General features: G+C 35.3%; 1 protein-coding gene across 2 annotated transcripts; it reads left to right on the plus strand.

Annotated features, from left to right (window-relative positions):
* On the plus strand, nucleotides 1-5020 carry LOC113357202 (polypyrimidine tract-binding protein homolog 3-like). 2 transcript variants are annotated; one of them, XM_026600532.1, is made up of 15 exons: nucleotides 1-153; nucleotides 653-734; nucleotides 846-917; nucleotides 1048-1124; nucleotides 1218-1302; nucleotides 1695-1896; nucleotides 2167-2231; nucleotides 2334-2383; nucleotides 2479-2520; nucleotides 2863-2914; nucleotides 3047-3095; nucleotides 3200-3210; nucleotides 3579-3686; nucleotides 3781-3924; nucleotides 4358-5020. In XM_026600532.1, the coding sequence occupies exons 2-15, from the start codon at nucleotides 672-674 to the stop codon at nucleotides 4745-4747; spliced, it is 1410 nt and encodes a 469-aa protein (XP_026456317.1). In that variant the 5' UTR covers nucleotides 1-153; nucleotides 653-671; the 3' UTR covers nucleotides 4748-5020. The 2 variants fall into 2 exon arrangements, with proteins under 2 accessions (XP_026456317.1, XP_026456318.1); XM_026600533.1 differs by having other exon boundaries at nucleotides 2-153; nucleotides 1695-1827.
* The last annotated feature ends 12642 nt before the right edge of the window (nucleotides 5021-17662 follow it).

Raw genomic sequence — 17662 nt, forward strand, 5'->3', positions numbered from 1 at the left:
ACTCCTATTATTATTATCATCATCTATCCGTCCGTCCATCTCAGTCCCACAATTACATCGATAAGAATAATAACAAGTCGCTCCAGGATACTATTTCCACCAATCCTGATTTTCATACTCAAACTTGTTCTTCTTCTCCTTCCTTCCACGGAGGTAATCAATCTCTGTCTCTAGCTGATTCTTATACCTGGTTGATTTATGGATCTCTCTCTGTATCCGATTTTTTCTTTTTTTTTTTTGTTTCTCTTAGTGTTTTTTTTTGGTTGGTTTTTCTTAGCTTACATGTTAGGATTAGGTAAGATTAGAATGAATAGTTTCGTGGTTTATCTTCAATCATTTATTTTCATAAAGTTTGGAACTTAATGATTTCTAGGGTTTCTTTTGGTTTCCTGTAAGTGATATAAATTCTTACAGTTAAGATTTGGTAAGGGGCTTTTATTGTTCCCGATGTTTGTCTCTTTGTTTGATGATGATACTTTTCCCCTTTCAATTCTATTTTTGAGATTTTTTTTCCTTATAATTTCTTTCATTATGTTCCCCTTTAGAGCCACTGCACTGCTCTAACTAATAGAGAATTCTCCACTGGTACTGCATATAAGAGAAGTTGAGAGTAGTAGAAGATTGATTGGATGTTTTTGGTTTTAATTTTCAGGTTAGGTTTAATTCTTAAGATGACCACTGAGGCTCCTTCAAAAGTCATTCATGTACGAAATGTGGGACATGAAATTTCAGAGGTATTTAAAGCAAAAATAACTCTTCTTTGCCTCTGCACTATGCAGTACTAACTTATATATGTATATACATTATTCAATGGTTTGTTAATTATATCCTTTCTTTTTCTTTAGAATGATCTACTTCAGCTCGTTCAGCCTTTTGGTACTGTCACCAAGCTCGTCATGTTACGTGCTAAAAATCAGGTTCTTTTTCTTCCTGTTTTACTAATTAGCTTCTTCTTTTTTTTACTAATTAGCATAATTTGTCCGGCTGCCGTTGTGGGTTCCATTTTCTAGCTAAATATTTGTAATTTTTTTTCTTTGGTATGGATAGGCTCTTCTCCAGATGCATGATCTTCCATCTGCCATCAATGCATTGCAATACTACACTAATGTTCAGCCAAGCGTTAGGTACTACTTTATAGTGTCCGTTTTTTTAAGGTTCTGCATGCCATTTTTACTCTCTTTTCCCACCTCCATAAAATTGAGTTGTTTTGTTGTTAGGGGTAGGAATGTTTACATTCAATTCTCTTCGCATCAAGAGCTTACGACAATGGAACAAAATGCTCAAGGACGAAAAGCTGACCAGGTTGGTTGGTTGTCTGAATTTTTAACAAAACACGTATCCAATGAGTGCCTTCTTATAAAAACCTAACTATAAGCTCAACAAGACCTTATATTAACTATCTTAAAATCTATCACTCTTTCAATCTAGTTTGGCATAGAATGCTTGATTATTGGACAATTGACTCTGAGTTAGATGCCAATTAAATTAGTCATACATAGTCTATTGGCAAAAGAAATATGACAAAAAAAAAAAAATTTGAGAATTTGTTGTACATGGTAAATTGTGCTATTGAAGTTTCTAATTTTTCTCTAAGTTTCCCTTCTTTTCTTATTCCTCTCTATTCATTCTTTCTTTCTTCTTTCTTCTCTCTTTCTGTTCTGTCTTCATGCTGGTCGGCTATTGGGCACCCTCAGGATGCAGAGCCCAATCGAATACTCTTAGTTACAATTCACCACCTGCTCTATCCTATTACGGTGGAAGTGCTTCACCAAGTGTTTTCTCCTCATGGGTATGTGGAGAAGATCGTCACATTTCAGAAGTCGGCTGGTCAGCTACTACAAGTCTTCTCTTTCCATCTCTCTCTCTCTCTCTTTCACGCTTTTAAGGTTATGCTGGGTAAATATTGCATTGACTAAGTTGGAAAGGTCTTTGACCAATCAAAAAGATACGGCCAATAAATAAGTTGGCAGGGGCTCTTTTAAGTCTTTACATCTTTGTTAATCTAGTCATCAGCAATCAAGTTTTTTTTAATCATTAAATTGTGCATATACCTTCTTGGGGGTTGTACTAGTAGAGCTCATACCAGTGCATCTCTCAAGTTGTAGTTTCACAAGAACTTGAACTAGTTAAAAGATTGTGTGAGATCCCTGGTGTGCTACTGTGTAGGTTTTCAAGCTCTAATCCAGTTCCAATCACGCCAGAATGCTGTTATGGCCAGAGATGGTCTCCAAGTATGTATATTTACTTCCATCCAAGGTCTAGCTGAAAAATGATAGATTTTCTACAGTGCTGTATTAATTTAAAACAACTTCAAACATGCTATACCTGTTCAGGGGCGTAATATATACGATGGTTGCTGTCAGCTGGATATTCAGTTCTCAAAGTAAGTTCTTTCTACCGTTTACCAAATTTACAGTTCAGTTTATTGATTGGCGTTCTTTTTATTAAAAAAACTGACGTTTACTCTTCTACATTCAGCCTCACTGAATTACAAGTGAACTATAACAATGAGCGTTCAAGGTATGTAGTCGTATCACACTCATTTTCTCACACGATTATGGCACATGTGGTTAGCAATGATAAAATTTGGAAGAAAAAAAATACAGAATTCTTAGAATCTTGGTTATTAAATGACAAGATTAGAATATTAAGTCCAAGATAGGGTCCTTTTTTAAGTCGAATGGTGGAGTGGTTAACACATGGGCTGAATAAGGATCAACCATGGCTTTGGTGTTTATTTTTATATTTAAGAAGTTTTAAAATCGGTTCCAATAAGACATAGGTCATACGGGATTCATCTGGCAAATCCTACATTTAGGTTTGCTATTGCTCTGACTATGTTTTTCCACTTTGTGTGTACAGGGATTTCACGAACCCGTCTTTACCATCTGAGCAGAAAGGCAGATCCTCACAAGTATGTTTTCCTACGAAACAGAAATTTGAAATTTCTAGTTTATCCTGTGTTGTAATTGATTGCGTCACCGTGGTCTTTTTTTTCCCAGCTCATTCATTTCTCCTGCCTTTGTTATTTTTTTGGTTATGACAGCCTGGTTACAGCGATGCTGGGGGACTATATTCACTGCAACCTTCTGGAGGTAGGGCAATTGATTTTTTTTGTACTTGTATTACTCATCTCATGTTGTTTTTTACTTTGGTGGTTTCCCAATCACTAGCTGATTATGTTCCTTTCTTTCACTAGCTTATCCACAGGTGGGTGTTGCTCTGGCTGTGTTCTGACTCTGTCCAGGTTATCTTGTTCCGAGCTGCTGGTTTAATATTTAATTCCGTGATTTGACGAGTCTTTGGCTCTATTATGTGCATAACTAGTATTCGCTCGTCAGTACATTTAACACTTAGCAGGATCGGGCCCATTGTCTCTTTTACCTTATTTTACTGAAATCTATAATCGGAATATTTTGTTATCCTGACTTGTCAATTGTGGAAAGTTATCCAACTTCCAATTTCAAGTTGCGGGCTTGATTTTGTGGATAAAGTTTCTTCGTCAATGTGCACTTCCTTCCAAGACTATTTGAATCTTCTTATACTTGCATTTCTGAGCAACATGTTCTATTCTCTAGATGGGAAATGCTGCAGCTATTGCAGCTGCATTTGGAGGAGGATTGCCTCCTGGGATAAGTGGTACTAATGAAAGGTGCACCGTCCTGGTTTCGAATCTGAACTCTGATGTAAGTCATATATTCCTTTTCATACTTAGTCTCTATTTTCTTCTCTTTTTCTGTTTTTTTAATCATCATGAGTTTTTCGATTATCTCGTTTCAGAAAATTGACGAGGATAAGCTTTTCAACCTGTTCTCGATTTACGGGAACATCATAAGAATCAAACTTCTTCGCAACAAGCCAGATCATGCACTTGTTCAGATGGGAGATGGTTTCCAGGCGGAGTTGGCTGTGCACTTTTTGAAGGTCTGATTTTGTTTAGCCCATTCTCATGCTATTTGGTTTTAAATATTCTTCTTAGAACACAAGCTTGTCTAAAAACTATTCTCATCGTATTGCAAATAAACCAACAGATATAACCTTCTATCCAGATCACCTTATTATTCATGACTTCCAGTAGAATTATGTCGGGTGTTTGGTTGGGTCGTGCTTCCACATCTTCTTGTTTTGAAGTTTGAACCCTTTCATCGGGTTCATTTTATTTCAGAGCACTTGGCTTAAGAATTCAAGATACATATTTCAATTAGTAAAAATCCTCCAGTGCTGGTGTTTTTATTTATTTCTTTCTTCTAAGTCGACAATAGAGATGGGTGCAATTCTGCACCTTAATAGTAAATTGTGTATGCTCATTTTCCTACACAGTTATTCAATAGTCTGGCTTTATTTTTATTGCCTCTAGGGCGCCATGCTTTTTGGTAAGAGAATGGAGGTGAACTTCTCAAAATTTCCAACCATCACAACAGCACCAGATACACATGAATACTCAAATTCGAATCTGAACCGGTTCAATCGAAATGCCTCGAAAAAGTATCGATACTGCTGCTCCCCAACTAAGATGATTCACCTTTCTACTCTTCCTCAAGAGATCACAGAGGAGGAGATTGTGGCCCACTTCGAAGAGCATGGCGCAATAGTCAATACCAAACTTTTTGAGGCAAACGGGAAGAAGCAGGCTCTGGTGCTGTTCGAAACCGAGGAGCAGGCAACTGAAGCTCTTGTTTGCAAGCATGCAATCACCATCGAAGGCTCTGTAATCCGCATCTCTTTCTCCCAGTTGCAGTCCATCTAACTTATGCTGCAAGTCTAACATTTATATGTTTGTATTCTATTTCCTACCTCCTAGTAGTTATGTTTGCTTTCGTTTCTCTTTCTTCTGTGGGCTATCCCTCTTCCATGTTTTATTGGAACTTGTATGCTTCACGGCTGCTGCTACTTTCAAGGCTTTAAGGTAACGAACAATTGCTGCATACCGTAAAGGTTCAGCAAAATATCTGTGTTGTACCTATCCATGGTGTTGTATGATACCTGTTTATGTTCTATTTCTTGCTTTCGTAATTCACTACTTATAATAATCAACCTTCTGTGAAAGTCTTGAAAGGGCATCTCCTAGGTGTCTAAAGTTCTTGGGGTCAAGGTGCTTTTGCCGTTATTTGGGTTGAAGTACACTTGGCATGAATGTTTGTATCCCTTATGAGTTCAGTTCATAAGGACTCGTCAAGTTAGTTTTTATCTTCACAAACTGATTCGCTCAGTTCGCGAACTTGAGAGTCTTGATAACTTAGACAACCTGCATTCACAAACAGATTTTTTCAGTTTGCCAACTGGTCAATTAGATGCTTAGTCGCTAGTACAAAAAATGATATTGTCAATTCGCGAACTAGTTACTTTGAAAAGATGTTGGTAGACTTTTTTTATTCGAGTATACGAACTGCTTTGGACAATGCACGAACTTATCAATATAAAAATATCATGATGTACGAGACGGCAAATATTCACAAATTGTTTTGTACACTTTACGAACTGATTTTGATTTTATGATATTATACTTTAAATTATGTTTGTCGGTTGCGGAAAATTTTGCCGTTATTATTTGGCAAATCACTTTGTGCACAAGGTATATTTCGACTAATATACGCTTGCAAATTTCTTATTTGTAATTCAAGACAAACTTCTCACATACTTACATCATCAATATATATAGAGAAGTCAAGCTTGCTTGGTAATAAAGTAATTTGTAAACATGGAAACAAGTTCACATACCTAGCTATGTTTGAAAGCTACTTAGCTTTGTTCATCAATATAAATAGAGGACTCCATGCATACTAGAATCTCAATCATGGAACTTATTTATCCTAGTTTCGGCTAGAGTCGTCTTCTAAAAACCTAGATTTCCTCTGGAAAAACTGTATTAGGTTACGTCTTCGAAAGTCTTCACTAAAAGATTAGTGAAGCCCGATCAAATTATATTTTATCTGATAGATCAATGTTATCCGGACCTTGGTCTTATTAGTTATTTGTAGTTTGCGAACTATAGATCTGGAGCAAGATAGATATAAACCACGTACAAAGTACTCTTCGTCTTAGACTTTGTGAGTCCACAAGATAGATATCTAAACCACTTCTTTGATTTATTTAGATTGTTCTTGTGAGGTGATAGTTATCTAGGCTTCACTTTGATAAGAGTGTAAGTGTTCCAGATCCTTGAGGTTCGTTGTACTTGTTCTATTGCAAACATATTTCCAGACCTTGATTGAAACACATTTAAAAGGGAATCAATAGGTTATCAGTTAGAGCTAGATTAGTTACAAATTAAGTTGAAGCAACTTCATTTTTGCAAACATATTTCCAGACCTTTTCACTTAGGTTGAAGCAACTCCCAGACTTGTAAATGACGTCAGCTAGGGGAATCAAGTTGCGTAAGGTCTTGTGAGATTCAAGACACTTAAAGGAGAACGAACGAATTCTCGAAGTATCGATTCAGTCTCGACTACATTCCAGTCCGGAGTCTGATGGTAGGCTAGTGTCTGTAGCGGCTTAATACAGTATGATGTTCAAATTGGACTAGGTCCCGGATTGTTTTTGCACATTGTAGTTTTCCTTGTTAACAAAGTTTTCTCTATCTTGCTTTACTTTTTATTTTCTCATCATAATCATGATTGTTATAGTTAAAGTAAAAGCAAGTGATTCGATCAACAACCTAGAAAATTTTCAAGCTCAAACTGCACAGAACCTACAAGGTCAAACGGCCAAATTAACGAGGAAGTTGATCAACAAGCTTGTGGTGCAAGACATGTTAAAAGATCTCATCGTAGTAGTCGTCATGATTAACTTATGCACTTTTATGCTTGGTTCGTAGTACACTTTGATGGTTATGGTTTTTTTGTTTTAGTTAAGGAAGAGGAACTTCGTATTACACTTTTCCTAGCCGAACTTTGAAAATTTTGTGTTCAAAACTACCTCAAACATCAAAAAAATAGTCAAGTCACAACTTTGTCTTCTTCACCCATACTCAACTTTGTCAAAAAAGAGTCAAAGAGCCATTTCAATTTAGATGGGAATCCAAAACACCGCAGATGGTTAGAATTAGCTAAAAGATCCGAAATTATTTGATACACGATCTGAGAATACATCAGAATACTAGGATGGGTTAGCAATATCATCACAGAACTACTCCTAAAGAGAAAATGAGTATTCCAATACGTTTATGTCGCAATATAAGTAGGGTTGCACAATAACCGGACCTGGACAGAAATCAACGACCCAAGTAACAGGACTTAAAACTACAACTGTTAGAATCGGAGGTAAATGTATCAGGTCCAACATAAGAACTGGCCGTACCGGTATCGGTAAAACCAGTTAATCATATCCACTATATTTGTCCAAACCTAGATGTCCATCCTAGGTTTCCATTAGTTTGGTCTAAGTTTAATCATAGTCTCCATATCGATCATTCTCTCAGACATATTTAGTTTATTCTTTTCTTTTCAAAGTTCTTCCTTTATGAGTCTTCACAATATCCACTACTCTTCATCGCAACCACCAATGTACCATCTTTTCGGGTTTTTTTCTTTTCTTCTTTGTTTATTTTTTTCCTTGTTTTTTTTAACATCACACATCTGTAGCACCTGTAACAGCATTAGGTCCATCACCATTGCTTCAATTAATTTAGCTAAATTAATGTTCTTTACTTCTTATTTTGATTGGGAGGCGTGGTTAATCAAGATGATGGGTTTATAAAGGGACTTGCCATTAGGAGAGCAGAAAAGGCGGTGAAATTGATGCAGGTTCTATCAAAATTTTGTGATCCTCAGAGTGAATTTTTACTCCTACGTACATGCAGGGTATTTCCAAGTTGTTGTTTGAACTTCGTATTTGCCAGCCGACATACATTATGGAAGCAGTAGGGATTTTTAATAGAGGCTTGAGGGGGGTGATACATGGAATTGTGGTTTGTAGGGGTTCATTCTTTGGTGAGCTACAATGGAGGCTATCCACCTTACCTATTAAATACGAAGGACTTGGCTTATGTACTGCTAGTGAGGCATCACAATATGCCTTCATAGCATCGCATGTCCAATCCTGGGAGCTACAAGATCATATTTTAAGGAGTAGTGGGGTATAAGGTATGGATGATAGTTTTAACAAGGCTCTGGAGACGCTACAAGTAACTCCTCCTGATTTTGACTTTAATAGTTTTACCAATAAAGACACCGCCCCCACTAAATCCCAAAGCATTTTGGCGAGTGCTCTTTTTGGTAAAGTAGTCACAGATATAGACAGAGTTTATGAGTTGTCGGATATACAAAAAGCAGTTTTTAGGTGCCTACAGGCAGCACATGCCCAGGACTTTCTCCTTGTTATTCCGATTGAGGGCCTTGGACAGAATATTTCATCCTTGGAGTACCGTGTCACTCTCAAATACAAGTTGATGATCCATTTATACCCATCGGATACGCGGTGTGCCGCTTGTTTCACAGGGTGCTTGAATGCCTATAGGGCACATGCAGTCCATTGTAAGGTAGACCCCGTATTTAAACATAGACACTTGAGGGTAGATCAACACTCCGTCCAGCGGATGTCCTTATTTATGTGTGGGTAAACAGAAAACACGCATGTGTTGTTGGGGTTTCTCCGTTAGTAGGCATAGGACATGGTACGTTGACAGTCGGACAAGCAGCACTGATGGTTGCCTCAGGTAAGATAACGAAACATGAGAAAGCGTGTCATGATAATGGACATGTCTTTATCCCCTTAGCTTTTGATACATTTGGTTTCTTAGCTCCAACGACGGTTGGACTCCTCAAGAGAGTACAAAAAGTCATGTATAGTACTGTCATGACTCCCAGTTCGAGAGAGTTTATTTTTAAAAGGATTGGATTTACAATTCAAAAAGGGCTGGCAGCGATACTTGTTGCTTGCTTGCCTGCTACATCAATGTAATTAAATAGATTCTTTAATTAATAAAAATTCCGAAAAATATACAAAAATATAATTTGGGGATTTCAAATATAATGAAACCCTAGGTTTTTAAACTTTGGAGGTAATTTATAATTAATTAGGTTATCTGTAATTTTTTATAATTGATTTCTAATTGATTCATATTTTGATTACATGTACCTTGGTTATCAGTTCCTAATTGATTTAATTAATCTGTTTTTTATTTAGGGTTTTGATGTTGAACAAGACAACGACTAACAACAATAGGTAATGATTCATCTGATTTTTGGTTTAAGAACTATAAATTGGTTTTGGCTTTCCTGTTGTGTTTGATTTTGGGGGTTTTGTGACTTTGATCAATCTGATTTTTGGGTTATATATCTGTGTTGTAGGCTCACAAGAAAGGTGTTAAAGCTCCAGTAGGTAAAAATCCGGAACCCGACTTGTACGTGACCAGTCTTACATGTACAAGTACAGGTACATATACCCAAAGCCGAAACCGGCCACTAACAGGTACAAGTACTACCGTCCTTTATGCAACTCTAGATATAAAACAATTTTTGGTTGGAATACTAACTTGCTACGAAGCACGGATATTTCAAAGTTGGTGACGTTCCCGTATTGGTTTTATAGCAGTATCAAATACTTGGAGATACGTATTAGATACTCCAATTAAGGTATCCATTTTCTTAAATTACAAAATGGGTAAGAGATACTTTGAGATACCTCTTAGATACTCTGTAAGGGATATTTCCTATAACTTAAACATATATTTTTATGTACAAAATTTATATATCTATTATTTTATATAATAAATCGTAAAATACTTATAGATATTTGTACTTAATTATCAATACAATATCATATACTTATATAAATATTTAAGCTTAAGAATTTTTTGAATAATTATAAAGAAGGAAGACTTAGTGGTTATTTTATGGTGCTTCAACTCTAGTGTTACAAAATTTAGCTTTATGACTTCTTGGCATCCATGTTCCTCATCTTGTTTATTGAGAAATTGGAACATTTATAACTTTTTCCGTTCAATAAAAAAGAAAGATTGAATCCAAACGTGTTGAGGACCTAGTGTTTGCGTATGGTTATCTTTGTCTTCTTTTACAAAAAAGTGAAAATTATACTAAAGGAAAAATAAAAAAAATGAGTTATTAGTAGACATGCATTTGATCCACTTGATGCCACAGGAGAACTTGAAACTAAAATCTCTTCACTTGATGACACAACCATAAAAGGTGCTTTCCAGTGAAGACAATATTGACGAGTAATAGGTCAGTGAAATGTTAGATAGCTTTTATCTATTTTTTTTAATATTCTAAATGGTATTTATGTGATTTTTTAGGTTAAATTATGTTTTGAAGGAACATCCATGGGTATATTTATGGCCAATACCATGGCTTCAATACAGTTACATTGAACGAAGAGCTTTCAAAATTCCCCAGGTACTATCTAATAAGAAAATTCCTAATGTATCCCAAAAATGTTGTCGCACGTATGTCGTGGTTAGATGAGGCCATATAAATTAGAAAAGTAGTCATTTAATCATATTTTTTTCTCTCTCTTGGGAAATGCAACGAGTATCTATTCATCTCCTTCAAACCCTAGTTTTTTTGGTGCAAAATATACCCACACTATTTCTTTCACCGATCGGGTTCAGTTAACGTAAGATGTATTCGAGCCCTACCTTCACCTAACTCGAATAATTTCAATATAGGTATTTTACTAACTTTTGTTTATTGTTTGGATCGTGTTTAGGGTTTTGGGGTTTCATAACTGGTAAAATCTTCTTCTTTAAACTTATTTTTACTCTCTTAGTAAAGTGGTTCCATGGGTTTTTCATAGTTTTTTCAATTCTGAAAATAATAAATTGCCACATATTCATGTTGGTGATATGCAAAATCATATGCATCTTGCTTACACTTAATTATTATTTTTTTTTTAGAATCGAGACATAATTAGGACAAGTAATTAAGGTTTTCTCGCTGAATTTACTTTGTCTTGTCAAGAACATGGTTTAGTCCATCATCTTTAAAAAGAAAACCGTTTCTCCTTTTAGATACTGACCCTATAATACCATATATCTTAAATATAAATTTTTAGTCCTTCGACACCTTTGAGATTAAGAATCCGCGGATGTAGAATTCTTTGCAAACCTAAGTATGTGTAGTTCTCAAAAAAAAATCCACTGAAACTTTGGACCAGTTTTGTTACTGAATCGATATGATTGTAAATTGATTATTTTTCCAGGGTGTTAGGAAAAGATGTCTGCTACTATAGTGGGAGGTGCAACAGATACTAACATCCAAGACGATGTCAAGTCCAAAGAATATTAAAAGACAACTTCTGCATCTATTGAATCGTCACATGTAATTCATCAGGAACCTATCCATAAAATGTTTGGTTTATTCGTTCTCAGAAAGTCTTATTTTTTGCATATTTTTGTAATGGTATAATATCAATAAAAAAGAAAAATAAATACACAACTGAACTGTGCCCGATGTGGGGGTTACTTTTCATAACTGAAAAGGCCTTCGTCATATTTCTTTAATCTCCAACATATTTCAGTGGGTAATTTATAGTTAAAACTATCTTTGCTTATCATTGCATTTGCATATGTCCTTAGGTGCAATAGAATAATATATAAGATGTACTCTCGTTACTTTGAATGAATGTATTTTTTTTTTTTTTGAAGCATTGATGAATTCTTGAACATATATTGATTTTGTGTTAAACAATCTTGCGCTCTAAGCATGATTTGAATTTTTTCTGGCAACTATAATGTGGATACAATAAATGTTATTCCTATTTTATATTATGTCGAGTAATTTTTTATGTTTGCGGGTATGAATTTACCAGGTGGTCTTTGATTACTGATCACCTACCAGGAAGATCATATAATGAATTAAAATCTGTTGGAATTCTCATTTAAGCAGGAGAATTAGAAGCTTCATCAGAAGACCGAGCATCAACAATAGTCAATCCTTTCCTATCATTATGGATATAGCCAAATTGAATGGCGAGCAAAAAAAAAAAAGGCGGTCGAACAATTCGATCCACGTCCACGAAAAAGAAAAACAAGCCAAATATACCAAAATCAACCAGAGACAGAAAGGCCAGCGCTGAAAAAGAAAATACATTAGCGTACATGCCCAACCAGGAGAAAAACATGGTGATGATCAACAATAACCTTGTCATTTCAAGTTCAATTATTCCTCCTATGCAGCAAAATATTGAAGGACAAGAAATAGATGACTAGTGTTATTATGAATATGGACCCATTGTTTTCTGAGAGAGAAAGCGTAGTTTTGTGCTGTAGTGAAGATAAATTATTGTTTATAGATAAAATTTTAAGAGGGAAAATCCGTTGATATGGTTATTCCGACTCTATGTTATCAAAATCGAGGGTTTTGTCCACCCACATATTTACTCTTTATCATAAAAAATACCACTGAATACGCGAAATATGTGTGACTTATTTATGACATGCCTGTAATATTCCTAGCAAAAAGTGACTGCGTGATTTCTGCGTGATTGATTACTTAAACTCCAAATAATGTGTGACTCTGAGCAGAACGACTCTTAACTTAATAGCACAGTTTTTGTGTTTCTTGTATGATGGATGAGCGACATATGAACCATCTTAGTTCTAAAGCCGTTTAAGACGAGTAAACGCCGACCGACTCTTAACTTAATAGCACCATATTCGCTCTACCCAATAAATATGTATACGACCTATGCGCGACTTTTTTTAATGTCCAAATTAAGGAAAATTAATAACTAATGGAAATTGTTTCTAGTTCGCATTATTGAAACAATATCTTATTGAAGTCTGAAGAATAAAGATTTAAAATCAGTTACACAAGATACTGTTGTTTAGGTTGACATGAATCATCATAACTAATCAATTCTAAACTTTTTTATACCACACAGTTAATCGTCTGCAACACGAACTTAGTTCTGATCAACCACCATGAATGGAAATTCTAAGTAGTCATTTCAACCAATGAACCCCACAAAAATGATGTAAATTATGATTAAAACCTTAAAGGATTGTTAGAGCACTGCTCGTTCGAACTCGCAAGCGTTGTTATCTCAAGCTTGTTTGTCAAGTTTAGTTGATCAAAACTATATCTTGATTTCTAATTTACTTATATCTATGTCTCGGATTAGGGTATAAGTGTGTATTTGAGCATTAGACTTCACGACATTCACAAATTGAAGAAGAAGATCTAATGAAGAGCTTAGAGGAACTTCGACGACAAAAGGTATATGGAGACTAAAAATTATCTATCACTCAGAAATCTATTCAATTCTATGTTATAATAAGACTAATTCGTATAACTATATAGACTTTATGTTATGCACATTTGAAATTATGAGTCGAGTTTATCTCGTTTGTATAATTATCGAAATATAAGTTTAAAGCTTAGATTGCTTCATCATCTACTTGAAAACTTTAGTTGTAAACAACTCATTTTTTGGAAACTAAATATTAAGTCAAGATTGATCATGTGAAAAATTACCTTGAACATCTTACATGATCTGTGTGAGACAATCATTTGATGTTAACTAGGGATGTTTCGTATTGATCGAACAATCGTTTGAAAATTACTTGAAGCTAGTGGTATGTGTAAGATTACCATTGTCTTCTTCTAAGGATGTTTCAATTGATTAACGAGAGTTTAAGAACTACTACCAATGTCTGGATACAACACAATATGCGTACCCTATATGTGAAATGTGAAGTACTAGTTCAGCTACAGAACTCTTGTTTGCGAACTGTGTTTGCGAACGAGTTTATCTGTGGTGGGTCTAGAAATATGGTTTGCGAACAGTGTTTGCGAACGGCAAAACTAGGCAAGGTCCGGAACGGTAGTTCGCGAACTCAGTTTGGGAACTCAGTGGTTAGGTTATAAAATCGGTAAATATGACAACTTGTTCACATACTCTGTATGCTAACTATTTTCTATACTCATGAACTCAGGTTCATTTGCGATCTCTTTTCGCGAACTGAAGTCCCTGGATTCTCAATGTTTAAGGTATACGAACTCGGTTTGCAAACCGTGGCATTATGTTCATGAATTGGTTCTTATATAAGTACTTTGTACACTTACCAACAAAGCTGAATATGTTTCAAATGCTTCATGGATATTTCTATGAGATAGTGAATATTTGAACAACTCTCATAAAACACATTTATATACATTTGATTATATATCATGTTTGGTTGATTATCATATTGAGTCTAGAAGTGTTAGATGAATATAGCTCAGTTAAAAGTGTTCATATGGCTAACTTCGGTTAACTGTTATTGAGCCAACTTGTTATACATGTATGGGTACGGGTCATCCATATCTAAATATATGTATATTTCATTTGTGTGTATCAAGCTAAGCCATCTAACGATGGAGATTGATTTCTTATTTTCTAAGCAAACTTAGCTTGAATCTTAAATCATGAGTTCATCCAACGGTGAATATTAATCGCTTTGTTAATAAGCTATCTTAGCTTTGATTGTAAGCAACCCTGATTTGAAAGACTATATAAGAAGAATCTCTAGCATCTGGGAAACCTAATCCCGACATTTTCGTGTGTCCTAGTTGCAAAATAGAGTCGATTCTCTCTTAACCTAGGTTTATAGTTCTTCTAAAAACCATTACCAGGTTTAACGACTAAAAGACTTTGCTTGGGATTCATGAAGGCAGGTCCAACTATTTACTTTGTAGTTGCCTATCCTGATCCTACTTTTTCTATCATATTGAGTTAATCTTCTCTAAGATACTCTCGAGATTTATCTCCGATAGGTAAGATATAAAATGTAATCACAACAGTTTATTTGTCTCAGACTCCTGTGATTCCACAAGAACTTCTAATATTAATCAGTTATGTTATTATGAGGTGACTAATATTCTAGGCTAGTCTTCGGGAGTATAAGACCAGATAATTAGTTGAGTTTCCTGTCACCTTGATGTTTATCTTAAGACGAAAACAACAAATAGAATAAACTTATTTGTGGGTGACAGATGTGTTTATAAGTCTTTGACTTTGGGTCGTAACAACTTCTAGGATTCAAAGGACGTCAGCTAGGGGAATCAAGTGCGCAGAATCTTGCGAGATTCAAGAGGCATAAGGAATGCAACTGTACCTTTATCGGTGTGAGACTTGGTTAGGGCTCAACTACATTCCAGTCCGAAGTTAACTTGTAGTAGGCTAGAGTCTGTAGCGGCTTAATACAGTGTGGTGTTCAAGTCTGGACTAGGTCTCGGGGTTTTTCTGCATTTGCAGTTTCCTTGTTAACAAAAATTTCTGGTGTCTGTGTTATTTTTACCGCATTATATTTTCTTTATATAATTGAAATATCACAAGTTGTGCGTTGTTCAATCACAGTTGATAATTTCAACCTTTTTTGTTGGATAAAACTTAATTGACACTTGGACATTGGTCTTTGGTACCATCTGAGTTATTATCATAACAATCTGGTTCACGGATTTCTATCTATTTGATTTACTGATTGTGTTGAGAAAGAGATAAAGCTCTTTGATATCTTTCTTGATTGAGTTTCATTAAGTTGATACTCTCAAAATTATATTGGAGTTTAGTCCATACAAATTTCCGAACGAAATAGTTGGGTGTGGTTGTTGTACCCTGCCCGTTTTTAATTGGTACCAAATCAGGCAAACACGGTAAGACCTCATAAGTCTGTGTTTGTAGCAATCTGATAATGTAGACATAAGTGTTATCTCTATAAACGTACCGAAAGTTTTCGATGGCTCGAATTACTTGTGGTGGAAAATTGCTATGCGTGCTTTTTTACAAGCCCGTGACTTTCAGACGTGGGTTCATGTTGTAAACGGTTATTACCCCCCTCAAGACATAGAGAATTATAGTGAATCCGAAATTAGTGCTGCAAAGTATAAATCTGACGGTCTAAATACTATTATCCTTGTCATAAGCCCAGATCTTCAGCACCATGTGTCTTCTTTCACTAAGTCTAAAGATGCTTGGGATATCTTAGCAACTTTTTTCGAAGGGAATACCTCTGAGAAAGAAGCTAGGCCTTAAAACCTAAATTCTGATTGAGAAAACCTTCATATGGCTGATGAAGATTCATTTGATGAGTTTAATCACAAAGTGTCTGAAATTTTTAATGCATCCCTTGCATTGGGTAAAGGGACATTGTGATAAAAATTCTCAGATCTCTACCAGCTACATAAAATTCTAAGAAACATGACATCATTGAAGGAAATAACCTTGAAACACTTTCCAGAAACTCTCTTGTTGGAAAGTTAAAATTCTTTGATCATGATCGAAATACAGTCAGAACATCTGCGTTCAAAGTTGTAACCAACACAAGTGAATCCTTGATTAATGTTGCACTGATCATGTTGATCTTAATAGGTCCTTGATTACGCAACATATCAAAATATTGTGAAGAGAAGCTGAAGATCTAAGAAACGACGTTCTCATTTCGAGGATCCAGATGATTCAATAATACAAGAAGTAAAATCTTGCCAGTACGTCAGTGATGCGTATACTTCTGAAGTTTGCAAATAAAATTCTGCTCTCTGCAGAAATTTCTGTTAACTCAAATTCTGATTCAGAATACGAGTCTGACACTAAGATTTTGGAATTCTTGGATAAAAGTAAAGACATTCATCGAGAAAGTCTTCAACTAAAGAAAATTTTGGAGAAGCTTGAATCATCACTTCAGGTGAATAATCTTGAGTTTGATAAGCTTAACGATGAACTCACCAGAACCTTATCTCTAAAGGAAAAAGAGATTGATACTCATAAGTGTGACTTACAAAGGCTGTCTGGAAGCTCTGACAAGATCTCGACAATGTTATTTGGTCATACGTCCTTTGGAAACACCAATAGTATTGGGTTCAAGAACAAGACTGTGGTCACAAACAATTCTTTTGTTCCTGCCGGTTCATAAAATATATATGAAGAGTGTTGTGATAAACAGGAGGCCGATCCCCAAAACAAGAACTCCTCTCTATATTGCTTGTTTTGCGGAAATACAAATCATGTTCAAAGTAAGGTGTTGGAAATTCAAGAAGAATAACAAAAGAATTGTCAAGCTTCAGAATGACATGCAGAGGATGAATCTGGCTTTGAGTAACCAACATGGAATCTCAAAGGCCAAGAAGAAGTCTCGAAGAATCAGAGCCAGACGAGGTAAGCAGTCAATTTATACAATAAAACTTGTTACGTCACCTTGTGACACAAGAAGCGAGCATTCTGCTCACTCCATTGTAGTGATGATTGCGTCATCATTTTTAACTTGAGAACATGAGGATTGCATCAAGGTTGCTCAAGTTTCTGTCTAGTCTTTGTCTATTCATTATATCATGAATTCCTTTCATTGTTCTCATGAATGGATAATAAGTAAGATTTTTATTCATGGTGAATCTTCTCCAAAGGTTCAAAATCATACACAATCTTGTGTACTACACTTATTATCAAACACATCGTTTCCAGTCTGCAAAGACTTGATGTGTGTATATCAACATTTCTTGTGCTCTAGCCTAGGTTTATTGAGCTAAAAATGAGTTCATACTTAAGTTGATATATATATAAACTACAATCATGAGAAATTTACATAAGGACACGTAAGATAAGTTTGTAGAATGTATGTTATATTATCAACAAAAAAATGTTATATGGGTTGCAGACCGTGAAGACTTTTTCACCATCCTGATACAAAAACCTCTTTAGGGTTTTGGTGTATCTAGTATCCCATTTATAT

Source organism: Papaver somniferum, chromosome 3 (assembly GCF_003573695.1).
Source record: "Papaver somniferum cultivar HN1 chromosome 3, ASM357369v1, whole genome shotgun sequence".
Classification (NCBI taxonomy): domain Eukaryota; kingdom Viridiplantae; phylum Streptophyta; class Magnoliopsida; order Ranunculales; family Papaveraceae; genus Papaver; species Papaver somniferum.

Excerpts from the sequence above, each read along its gene's own strand:
- LOC113357202 (XM_026600532.1), top strand. The coding sequence starts at position 672 with ATGACCACTGAGGCTCCTTCAAAAGTCATTCATGTACGAAATGTGGGA. Across the intron at positions 735-845 it reads TGGGACATGAAATTTCAGAG|AATGATCTACTTCAGCTCGT; the intron begins GTATTTAAAGCA and ends CTTTTTCTTTAG. Across the intron at positions 2,521-2,862 it reads TATAACAATGAGCGTTCAAG|GGATTTCACGAACCCGTCTT; the intron begins GTATGTAGTCGT and ends TTGTGTGTACAG.